The 13,196-nt window shown below is 43.7% G+C and overlaps 1 protein-coding gene across 2 annotated transcripts in view; it reads left to right on the forward strand.

Annotated features, from left to right (window-relative positions):
- LOC129824292 (ephrin type-A receptor 3-like) overlaps positions 1-13,196 on the forward strand; it is a 124,924-nt gene that overhangs the window by 11,361 nt on the left and 100,367 nt on the right. For both annotated transcript variants that reach the window (XM_055883834.1, XM_055883835.1), the window contains exons 2-4: positions 3,146-3,210; positions 12,561-12,761; positions 12,963-13,070. In XM_055883834.1, coding sequence (XP_055739809.1) covers positions 3,146-3,210; positions 12,561-12,761; positions 12,963-13,070 — 374 coding nt within the window. The remainder of the gene's footprint in view (positions 1-3,145; positions 3,211-12,560; positions 12,762-12,962; positions 13,071-13,196) is intronic.

Below are 13,196 nucleotides of genomic sequence, written 5' to 3' on the forward strand. Positions count from 1 at the left end.
TTATTATCAAACCACTGTTAATGCTGCTATTACAGTGTGTGTCCATGACCTGAACCCTGGAGTCTAATGGTCTTATATTCTCTAAGCAGTGAGGCTGGACTGAGGGTGGGGCAGAGAGCTGGAGTTGACCTTCACGACACAGCAGGAGCTAGCTGTTGTTCATTTTTCTCTCACAATCTCTGTCTCACACACACTTACACACACACACACACACACACACACACACACACACACACACACACACACACACAGACGCGCTAGCATGCTTGGACACATGCACATTCACATGCAGGCACTACACACACACACACACACACACACATGCGCACTAGCATGCTTGGACGCATGCACATTCACATGCAGGCACTACACACACACACACACACACACACACGCGCGCGCCCTAGCATGCTTGGACGCATGCACATTCACATGCAGGCACTACACACACACACACACACACACACACACACACATTGTAATCTGTAATGCACCATGACAGCCCCCCCACCACGTTGCACTGCGCTGTGGTGAGTGACTGGTGCTGACAGTGGCTCTTATACAGCGCCATCAGAAAGCATTCCCACCTCTTCACTTATTCCACATTTTGTTGTGTTACAGCCTGAATTCAAAATGGATTAAATAGATTTGAGCAAATGTGTTGAAGGATCAAATACAGTAATAACTCATTTACATACTGTAAGTATTTACATCCCTGAGTCAATACTTTGTAGAAGCACCTTTGGCAGCGATTACAGCTGTGAGTCTTTCTGGGCCTCTAAGAGCTTTGCACATGTGGATTGAACAATATTTGCACATTATTCTTTTTAAAATTCTTCATGCTCTGTCAAGTTGATTATTGATCATTGCTAGACAGCCATTTTCAAGTCTTGCCATAGATTTTCTGGTAGATTTAAGTCAAAACTGTAAGTTGGCCGCTGTAATACAGCTGTATTCCATTGATTTGTATCCTATCAATCTCCCTAGTCCTCCCCGATGACAAGCATACCCATAACATGATGTGTTGTGTTTGATTTGCCCCAAACATAATGGTTCAGGACAAAAAGTACATTTCTTTCTTACATTTAAAAAAAAGTGTTACTTAAGTATTACTTTTTTAAAGTATTATTATATTTTTTAAGCATTACTTAAGTGCCTTGTTGCAAACAGGATGCATGTTTTGGAATATTTGTATTCTGTACAGTCATCCTTCTTTTCTTTGCTAGGCATTGAACAACCTCCCTGGTCTTTGTGGTTGAATCTGTGCTTGAAATTCATTCCTCGATTGAGGGACTTTACAGATGATTCCATGTGTGGGATACAGAGATGGGGTAGTCACAAAAAAAGAATGTTAACCGCTATTATTGAACATGGAATGAGTCCATGCAATATTATGCGATTTGTTAAGCACATTTTTGTGTAGGCTTGCCATAACAAAGCATTTGAATACTTATTGTCTGTAGATCAGTGACACAAAATCGAAATTTAAAACATTCAATTCAGGATGTAACACAACAAAATGTGCAAAAAGTCAAGGGCATGTGAATACTTTCTGAAGGCACTGCACAGTTGAGAGAGAGAGAGAGAGAGAGAGAGAGAGAGAGAGAGAGAGAGAGAGAGAGAGAGAGAGAGAGAGAGAGAGAGAGAGAGAGAGAGAGAGAGAGAGAGAGAGAGAGAGAGAGAGAGAGAGAGAGAGAGAGAGAGAGAGAGAGAGAGAGGCACTAGTGCTACCTGCGGGCTAGATAAATGTCCCGTGCACACAGCAGACACACTCTCCCTACTGCTTTATTCATTTAGAAATGTCACGTTCAGTGGAGAGGGGAGGCAAATGTGTTTCATCAGCCACCAGGCCCAGGCTCCCTCTGAGAGGAGAAATGTAGAAAGGCTCATATCTAAATGTGGAACAGGAACTAGATGAAAATATAGCAGTCTACTCTGTTTTCTGCTCCTGGGTGTGTTCTTCTTTCCCGAGTGGAAAAAGTGTGATATAAAAGAGTCATGTTGTACTATAATGTTTTTCATCATCTTCCAACAAGAATGAATTGGACATCCGGAGAGATGAAGTTAGCCTTGAAATATTTTTACGTAACCAACTTTTAGCTGGTTAGCGCTCATTTGAGATTTGGTTCTACTGTAAGTGCCGAGATTATCCTTGAAAATACTGCACGTGTCTGTGTTTTGGCACTAGTTCCCTCTGGTTTCCAGGGTCAGTTATTAAAGCCAACTGATGATGTTTCAGGTCAGGAGCCTGGACAGCTGATCTGGGACCTGTGGCTGAGAGCCGAGGAGTAACTCTCTTTTGGCCCGAGTCAGAACTCTGGCACAGAATGAGAGAAAGAGAGAGATGGAGATGTAGAGAGTGTGAAAGGGAGAAAAGCAGATTGAAAGAGACAGCAAGAGAGGGTGAGAGAGAGAGCAGGTAAGAGCGAGAGAGGGAGAGAGAGACAGCAGGTAAGAGCGAGAGGGCAGAGAAGAGAGAGAGAGAGAGAGCACCAGAAGTAGCAAAGCAGAGAGCGATAGGGAGATAGAGAGAGGAGGGAGGGAGGGGGCTGGCGGCAGCCTCTGCAGATGGAGGATAATTAAATATTAATGGTGAGCAGTGGTGAGGCCATAATTAGGGCTCAATGGCGTCAGGCAGGGAAAGCACAGTTCACACACCGTGGGAGAAACTGGCTCCATCTGAATCTAAATACACAGCCTTTTAGCTATCTCTTAGCCTTTCTGTCTCTACCTCACTCCTTCTCTCTGTCCGTCCGCCTCCATCCGGATATTTCTCTCATTCTTCATCCCTCTCTCTGTTCCCCTCTCTCTTCTTTGCTGTCACTCTCACCAGCCCTTGCCTTTCTTTCTTCCTCTATCAATCCATATCTTGGCCTTTCTCCATCCATCCATCTCTCCACCCCTCACTCCGTCCCTTTGCTATGGGAAGGGGTTAAGGGTGTGTGGTTGAGCCTGTGTGAATCTGAGGCAGTAAATGTTGTTCTAATGTGCTGTTGTAAGTGCTATCCCATTGGCCTGGCCTCACCCCCCACCTTTGACAGCACAGATGTTCCAATAACCACGACGGCCCTCCCTTCCTCTGGTGTCTTATTGCTGTAATAGTGTGTGTTGTGTTAACCAGTCTGTTCTCTCTGTCTGTCTGCAGTGACGTTGTTGGACTCCATGTCTGCTCTGGGAAACCTAGGCTGGGAGGCCTACCCTGCCGAGGGGGTGAGTAGCTCTGTGACATCACTTTCTGTATGAGGCGGCCATACTGGATCAATCTTGATCCACAGGCGCTCACACAGACACAAACTTTACCAAGCCAACTTTAACCCAGTGTTAATTTTGGCAGTGTGTTTTAGATTTAGTTTAATCTTAGTCATTTTGACAAAAATATAATGAAGTCTTATATGCTGACCACACCCACGAGCGTTGCAAAATACATGTACACATACATGTTATACATTCATTGCATTCAAACTGCTCGCACGCGTCAATGAGCATCTGTGTAGCCAAGCGCTAAAATAGAACTTGGTTCTATTTGTGACGTTTGACGCGAAGCAAGTCCCGCCTCTCCCATCTCCTCATTGGGTATTAGGAGCATATACCCACATGGTTGATTGAAAGATGAACTAAGGTCCACACTCCATTCCAGTTGGTGGTGGTAAAGCACATATAAAGTCCAATGAAGAAGAAAAAGACTGAAGGAGGAGATTTTACTAGAAACTAACTCGGTTTCCCTTTTATCTGTGGATTAATTGTCGGAGTAGAGGACCTTGTGCATTTCAGGTAAAATAACAACCCAATGTTTATATCCCAGGACAAATTAGCTAGCAACAGCAAGCTAGCTAGCTAAATTGCCATGAATGATTAATGCTTTTCGACCTGTCTCCAAATGAATACAGTTGGTTCAGAGTTCTTATTGATATTTCAACCTACGTGTCCTGATCGCGTCTGGTGTGGATTGACAAAATCGACAAGCGAGTGATGGCGCGCGATGGTGCACGCGGACGCCCAGTCTGGTCAGCATGTCAGCCACATTTTTGTCATTTGAATAAGGATTTAGTCTAGTTATTGTCAAAATGACGAAAACAGAGAGCCATTTTAGTCAACTAAATGCCCTTTCATTGTAGTCACATTTTAGTCACATCACATTTGTATTGCCTAATTAACCTATAGTAAACATGAATCGCTCACTTCCATGTGCACATATATACATTTGGTCTACCAACACATTTTTCTGCATAACATATTCTATTCTCTTCCCAACAGCAGCATAATGCTAAACATGTACAGTACATAAGAATAATATATTATTATTATTATTATTATTATTGTTATTATTATTATTATTATTATTATATTATATAAGAATGATCTTGCCATGGAAATTCCTAATTCGGCCTACATAGATATTGCACATTACATACAAAACAAACAGACACGAGAGCGAGAGAGAAGTCATGTCTACACTTGACACTTACATGCGACTTTCACTATCAGAATACGAAGATCGCATTGAAATGATGGGTCTGAATGTGTTCAGATCTGGCTGACCACTTCAGGTGGTAGTCAGGGATGCATTGTGTGTGGATTTCTCTTCAGTCTGGACACAATCAGGCTACTGAAAGTGCATACGGTGGGCGACGTCATCAGCACTTCTCCCACAAGTCTCCAGAAAACGTATGTTTTGGGTCCGAGAGGCACTTTGTCATTATAACGTTGGAGGAGATATGTTCATGTGAGTACCGTGTTTGGTGGCCTCGTGAATGCTTGCCTGCTAGCTAATATTTAAAAAATATATATTTGGTTTGGCTATAGTTATGCTAATCCATTTGCAATCTCTTCGGCTTGACTTGCTAGCTACAGAGGTTAGCTGACTAGTTAGCTACAGTAGTTAGCTACTGCCATCAGTTTTTGTGTTAACATATTTAGCCTATTCCACCATTTGTAGAATGCATACTTACATTTGAATATAGCGTGGGAATAGGGAGTCCGGACACACTGGACACGGCAGACACATTTAAATGTAGGTGTAGACACATGACGCGTTCGGTATTCCATGATTAGAGCTCTATGATCAGAATACTAAAGCTGTCAAGTCTAGACACGGCAGGAGGCACAGTCACCAGATGATGCCGCAAAGTATTATGGGTTGCACTTCCATCCCTCGTTGCCACATTGATGTCCAAAAGTAAAACAGGGGCTAATGACTTTGAACAGGAGCTAATGACTATTTTGCCCAGTGATGTAGTCGAGTCACTAAACCTTGAGTCCCAAGTCCCCTGTGCTCAAGTCACCAATAGTCGAGTCACGAGTCGAGTCACGAGTCCCTATGGCTGAAGTCTGAGTCCCAGTGCTCGAGTCCTGGTCCAAGTGCTCAAGTCTGAGTCATTGGGTCCACATTAACTGAAAATAAAGTTATTTACCCAGATATAGTGTAGTGACAAGAGGAATTTAGTCAATAAATACTTTTCTATCAGTTTTCATTGTGCCACCAAATATTTGCATATAGGCTACTGATAATGTTACCAGGGCTCCGTACAGTTGAAAAACATTCTCAAACGTTGCCGATAAAAAGTCCATGAATAGAGCCGCCGTTATTCCTTATTCAACACATTCCAAAACGTTGTGTCCTGCTGAATGAGCCGCAGGTTGTTAGCTATAGCTAGCTAATGAAGTAACATGGCTGAACAAAGTGTAGCCTTGACAAATGGTTAATGGTTCGGTCTGCAAGTAGCCTAGTTTTAGAACGGCCCGCAATATGCTTTATGGATGTAAAAAAAATGTAACGCCAGTATTATGGGTCATGTCTTTTCAACAGTAGCCTAAGGGCTAGAATCAAGCCATTTTCTCTGTGGAAAAGAGTGAGTCCTGGCTACCTTGGCTATTGTTTTTAATTTAAACAGGCAAAGGGTAGCTAACCAGAAGTCTGGCAGTGACTGGTTAGATGACGTGAAGCAAGAGAGTTGCCTGTGCGATGTGTATAACCGGAGCCAGAGCTGGGGCGGGGCCTGTCTGGCCACAATCATCGCTTGCTCCCCCGCAGCTCACCAGCTGATGTAGACTGTGTTTGCCGGGTGTGATGCATCCTTCCCACTGCTGAACGGAACTGCGCTGCACGTCTGTGCCTCTAATTTGAAATGTGCTTATCACCGAAAATCTCTCAATCTCTCCAAAACAACATTGTCCAGTCCACCTAGTAGTCTGATTTTAGTCACAGAGATAATTGTGTCTCATCTCAAAATAATTTTAGTTTAGTTATAGTTTTTGTCAGGATCTATTTAGTTATGGTCTCATCAATTGCGACTGAAAAACATGTGTTTGACGAATGTTTTTGTCACAATTTTTTGTTGACGAAAATAACAATCCACTATTCACTACAATAGGCGCTTGTGTAGACCTGAAAGCATTGGATCGGTGTACGCGGTATGAATCTCTGACACTGGCTGGAGACACTGACATCAGTGAGGTAATCATTTTATTAGAATCAGTGAGGTGTCTAGAGTGCAGGGTGTATTCAGTAGCAGTAGTGTAGAGAGAGAGAGAGCAGTGCGTGTTAGAGTGATGGCTTCTTAAGCGTTCTATAGCTATATTTGGAGTCTGGAGGGGGAATTTACTAATTATTTCCGCTGCGCTGAAAATAATGTGACAGACGCTGGCTCCGGTTTTTTTTGCGACTGAGATTTGGGGAGGTGGTGAATGTTTTTTACGTAACACCGGTGTTGAGTTGCGTAACGGGCTGCTGTGAAGGTAACAGCCCAGGAAGTTGCAGAATGCCAGTGTCATGCCTCTTTAGAGCGCAACAGAGGAATGAAGAGAAATAATGAACAAATGAAGGGAAATCAGTCAAGAAATAGCAGAGGAATGTCAGTAGAAACCAGCTGAAAGCGAGAGCGATGGGGGATAAAGAGCTAAAATCCTGACTATTTTCTTTCTGTCAGTGAAGGCAGCTTCATTGAAAGGACATCAGTTTGATTACAGCCTTGTTTGCTGGCAACACCAAGGCTGTGGGTTTCATTCCAGCATGAATGCTTAGCTAAATGTATAATGTTAACCACAGACCTGGGTCAAATACAAATTTCAAATACTTTAGGTATACGCTTGATTGGAGGTGGGTGGAGTTTGCACTTTTTTTGGACTATCACATTGGTCCCCTTGTATCGGGCAGGCTGAAACAAACAGTCAAAGGTTTGACATATGTATTTGACCCAGGTCTGGTTTACAGTTTGAAATAAAGACCACACTATTTAGCACCCACCTTGGTGATTCAAGGCTCCTGCTTTGTGCCCGAGCTCTCGCACCCACTGGGTGAGTGCAGGAGAGAGGAACGGAGTAGTTACTTCCGATGACATAGAACACACAGGCTGGTTGAGTCACTCCACAGCAACAGGAGATAACAACAGGGATGATGATGATACCCTGTATTACCCTGTATTACCCTGTATTACCCTGTATTACCCTGTATTACCCTGTATTACCCTGTATTACCCTGTATTACCCTGCACCTCACCTCACAGCAGCCTGAAGTAACCCGAAGAAATAGAGGGAGAGGGAGAGAGAGGTAGAGGGGGGGAGAAAGAGAAGAGAGAGAGAAAAATAGAGTGAGGGCGGATAGAAGGAGAGCAAGATAGCGAGTGAGATTGAAAGCGATGGGGAGAAAGAGAGAGGGAGGAGAGAATGAGAGAGGGAGAGAACGACACACTCAGAGTTAAATGATGGAAGATAAACACCAGGCTTTAGCACCAGTAATAACCGGACGATTTACATGCATTTGTCTTTTCATGTCTCTTCTTCTGTTCAAGAAGCAGACGTTTAGGCTGTCAACGAGTCTGACATGTGGCAGGAACCCTAGGGAACTGGAAAACGCATTATAGGCTACACACCCCTCTCTCTCTCTCTCTCTCCAGGATAACACAGAGAAGAAAATGGGAAATGAGTTCTCTCAACAGGAGAGAAAAAGGGGGGCGAGAGACAGAGAGAGGAAGAGAGAGATATAAACAGAGGGCTGAGGTGCTGAGCAGCATGTCTCTCTGGGTCTTGTGTTTCATATAAGGGGGATTATCTAGTTAAACCCGGACCCCTGAACCTGCAGAGAGGTCACACAGACATTCCCACCGTTCAAGATATGGCCTTGGCTGGATAGCTGTCTCTCTGACTCAATCCACCACCACTTGACCCCCGCAGGTCAGACTTAGTACGGCCCTCCCCAGAGCCAGATGTGTGCTGGAGTCTGAGCAGAGCGACCCACTTCTATCACACAACTGGGGTGTTTGTGTTTCTGCGGCGGGATCGAAAACAGACACAAGTCAGTAATGCTATTGCTTGTAGCTCTTTCCTGCGGTCAAATGACCTAGTGGCCTCATGGGTGGAATGTTATTCATACTTTTCATTGTTTCCTAATTAATAAACGTTATTTCAAAAAAAGCCGCCGAAAATACAGTGTTTCTATGTCAAATGGTTTGTTGTACTGTATTTCAGTCTTCTGTGTTGTATGTAAAGTGGAATAGTGGAATGCAAACTCAAAATGTAATACATTTCAACTCTAGATCTGATATGGTACATGTGTCTTCTTTTGTTTAAGCCCATAACCGTGTGTGTGAGGTGTATACTTTTCTTTTCAAAGTAGATTTGTTTAAGACTGCCAAGAAACATTCTGTGCGACCCTGATTTAGCCCACTGCAGTAAAAGGTTCAAATATAGTCCCCGTATCTTTATGAATATATTTGGGAGCGTCCCCGTTCTTCGCTCTGTCTCTGTCTCTTAGACAGATGTTGTTTCAGAGTTTGATGGCCAATTATGTATAAGTATCTGTAACTACAAGATGATTGCGGGGGGAAATTATGTTAAGCCAATGAAGGGTTTAACCCGAGTCCTGATGTGACGGTTTTGCCCCGCTTCAAAGCAATCAGGCCAGCTTCGTTGTGATTTGTCGAGGGATTAGAATGCTCAAAGAGGAAAGTTCTGTCCAGAATGCTAATTAGCGGTCAAACTGAACTGCCATCGCTATAGCAACAGGTTCACTGATTGAGTGTGTGTGTGTGTTCGGTGATTGAGAGAGAGAGGCTAAATCCTCCAACCTGTCTAAACACTTCTCTCTTGTTCACACTTGAAGGAAAGTTGGACAGCATCATCCATATTCATTATTTCAGAATTATTTTGTTTAGATAGCATAAGCTGGTTTGTTTCAATTAAATGTTGGATTGATTTTCTAATATTTACTGGTGAGGGAGGAGGCTTTTAGAAAAAATAGACATCAAGAATATGACCAGCATCATTTGATTCTACCTGTACTGTATGTTGGAAATTAACAGTCTGTTGTTGGGCGATATGGCCAAAATATCATATTACGGTATTTTTCAAAATCACAGTATTTGATGGGATTTTATGTTTTTGAATAAGACAAATTATACATTTGCTTTATGAGTAGTGTGTGACCCCAGGGTGGCAACACAAACTGTTCTTCCTAATTGATTTCAATGAGTCTTTCTCCATTCTGATGGTTTTATACTGTTAAATGAAACTTCAACCCCCAAGAAAATTCAGCATTTTCAAACATTTCTGCATTTCCTGCACTCATTTGAGATCATTTCCACGCTGTCACAAAGGGCTGCACGATATTGGCAAAAATGTAGGCCTTATTTTTAACCAAATGTTGCAATTATCATTATAATTCTATAGTTCAAATATAATAGTGGGCACTTTGAAAACAGTGTTGTTTGACATGATACGAAGAAAATGGACAGAGAGGAGTTTTTGTGACAGGGTAGGAACCAAAGTGTTGGTCAGTGTTTCCTAGGGGACACTATAATCTTTGGCTACATTAAATGTTTTCTCTTAGCTACTTCATGTAGCTAACATATTCATGCTTTGCCTAATCCTCTTCAGTTTAGAAGATACTGTTGCACAAACAACATGCTGATTTAGGCCTACACCATCACTGGTATCAGGCTGTAGCTAGCTGCATTTCCTCTGACTAGCTAGCTAGTGCTTAAAAAACACAAACTGGCTGTTTGCAGATGTAAGAAGTATTATAGAACGCTTGTAGATTTATATTAAGAAGTGGAAGCGTTGACCATGTAGACTGTATGCAAGTGTCGCGTGGTCGAGCAACAACAAATGCGCTCCTTGAGTGACAGGAATAGATCTGTGTGGAAAGCGGCATGGAGAGAGAGAGACAGCGGATATAAATGACTCAAGTAGCGGAGTATAGTATAAAAATGTACATTACAGGCTGCATGTCACGATTTAACAAACCAAACATTCAAATACCGCTATAGAAGGTAAAGTAAGAACACGAACCGGTCCGTGCATCAATACCGTTATATAGTAAAATACACTGTACCACCCAGCACTAATCTGTTATTTCAGAACATTGGACTAAGAGTTGGACTAAGAGTACATTGGACTAAGACTTCTTCACTGAGCAAACTGAGGAAAGGATTTGGTGAAGCACGGATTTCGGTGAAGCACGTCCTTAGGTAGAGAGATAGTAAAGAAACCCACCTGACCGCTACTGCCTGACAATCACCAGACTCTTTCACATGGAGACCGCTCCATAAACAAGCCAGAAAGTCTGTGTAGTCCTCACACTCAACCTCAGCTCTGAGAGAAATAAACAGAACGTCATAAAGCCCTCTTTATTCCTCAATAGCTATCCTCTTTAACTCCATAATCACCGCTCTCTAGGGAACTAGCCGCGCGTGTGTGCCTCTGTGCAGTGAGTGTGTGTGTGAGTGTGTGTGAGTATGTGTGTGTAGAGCCGTGTATGCCCTCTCAGTCTCCTGTGATGTCCGACTGGTCCCGCTCCACACAGATGGGTCCGTTTAGCTGCCAGCCGTGTCTGTAATTTACCCGCATTCATTCCTCCCTCGGTTTTTCTCTCTCTCTATCCTCATCTGTCGTTTTCTCTCTCTCAATGAAATAGAGAGAGCGAGAGAGAGCGAGAGAGAGAGAGAGAGAGCAGAAGAGAGGAAAAATGGTACAGTAGGAGAGAGAGAGAGAGAGAGAGAGAGAGAGTTGGCCTCGAGTAGAACGCAACTCGTTTTCTATGTCGCTGGTACTCATGACATCGTCGTAGTTATAGCCTGTACACAGGGGATAGGGATTCCCTTGGCCAGGTCAATTGGTCTGTAATATTCCTGGCCCTACCTATGACATAAACTCATAAATTGTTTCCTCATAAATTGTTTCCTCCGTGCTATTCTAGTCCCAGCTCAGGAGCCAGCCCTGTGGAAGGCCCAGTGGATTAAAAGCAGCTGACTGAGAGTCTGTTTCCGTCTGTTTTAGTACTCAAGACTTTGGGTGAAATGTGTCAAGCCTTTGCCGGCTTGTCGACCTGTCAAGTTCAATTATCCCCAAAATCAGAGCTTTTTCTTCCGAGTCTACAACCCCCTTGTCTTTCTCTGTCCTTTTCTCACTTTCTTTCTCTCCTTTACCTGTCTTAACCCCCCGTCTTTCTCTTTCTCTCTCAATCCTGCATTCTCTCTCCTTCCTTCCTTCCTTCCTTCCTTCCTTCCTTCCTTCCTTCCTTCCTTCCTTCCTTCCTTCCCTCTCTCTCTCTCGCTCTCTCTCGCTCTCTGTCTTGCTTTCTCGCTCTCTCTCCTGTCTATCTCCACTCCGGTTTAATTTGCATCCCATCCGAGTGAAATTAGAGGGAAAGTTTTGCAATAGCCAGCTGCACTGACCAGAAAATAGTTGCCTTTCTGTGTGTCTGAGGTTTGAATGTTGAAATGTGATATGCGATATGTGTTCATCAATCAGTAGTCTATACAGAGCCTGAAAAGAGACTGGTACTCTGAACTGAGAAGGTGGTCTGTGCATCTCCTCACCCTAAATGAGATTCATACTGAGTTGGCTCATTGTGTGTGTGTGTGTGTGTGTGTGTGTGTGTGTGTGTGTGTGTGTGTGTGTGTGTGTGTGTGTGTGTGTGTGTGTGTGTGTGTGTGTGTGTGTGTGTGTGTGTGTGTGTGTGTGTGTGTGTGTGTGTGTGTGTGTGTGTGCGTGCGCGACTGTGTTTTTAAGCCTAGCTGTCTGCTTCCTCTTTGGTAGGTCCTGGTCCCTGAAACTCTATGAAACCACACTGGTTTATTTTCCTTTCCTTGAAGGAACAGAAATGTTTTCTCTCTCATGCGAGAAGTGTTCTGAATTACTTCTCTGAACACAAGTGGAAACAGATGGCAATATATGAGGGGAGACAAAGTAGCTCTGTCCTACGTCTCTCTCTTGATCAAGGAGACACACACACATAGAGTCACACACTCACTCACACACACTCACTCACTCGCACCCCCCCACACACACACACACACACACACACACACACACACACACACACACACACACACACACACACACACACACACACACACACACACACACACACACACACACACACACACACACACACACACACACACACACACACACACACATGTATGAAAACATGCATACACATGCACGTGCGTGCACTATAATGTGATTACTTAAATGTACACAGATGTTTTTTGTCACTTAAATACACACACATATCCCCGCCCTGCAACCCTCTAACCCCCCCCTTCTCTCTCTCTCTGCAGTGGGAGGAGATCAGTGTGATGGATGAGAGGAACACTCCCATGCGTACCTACCAGGTGTGCAACGTGATGGAGGCCAGTCAGAATAACTGGCTGAGGACGCGGCACATCGCCCGCGACGGGGCCCAGCGCGTCTACATCGAGATCAAGTTCACCCTCCGAGACTGTAACAGCCTGCCTGGAGTACCCGGCACCTGCAAAGAGGTCCATCTGCTCACGGTTTCCATTCTGTCAACAATTGTTCAATACTCTTTGCTTCAAGGTCATGGTTGACTGAAATGTCATAATGTTTTGAATCTTGACCGAGAGAAGTGATCTTTCTGTCAAACAGTTTTCCATAGATCTACGGCATAAGAAAATGTCAAACTTTAATCAAATGCAAATGTCCAATTGTGTGTTTTCCAGACGTTCAACATGTTCTACTATGAATCCAACAACGCCAACCTGTGGTTCATCAAGGAGAGTCAGTACATCAAGATAGACACCATCGCTGCTGACGAGAGCTTCACACAGGTCAGTGAAAACACAGACTCCCAAGGTAGAGGTTGCCTCTAACTACAGATCTAGGACCAGAGTACCTTACCCCCCAATCCTAACATTAACCTCAGATTTCCCTAAACATTCTTATCCTAACCATTA

The sequence above is a fragment of the Salvelinus fontinalis genome, chromosome 26 (assembly GCF_029448725.1).
Source record: "Salvelinus fontinalis isolate EN_2023a chromosome 26, ASM2944872v1, whole genome shotgun sequence".
Lineage (NCBI taxonomy): Eukaryota > Metazoa > Chordata > Actinopteri > Salmoniformes > Salmonidae > Salvelinus > Salvelinus fontinalis.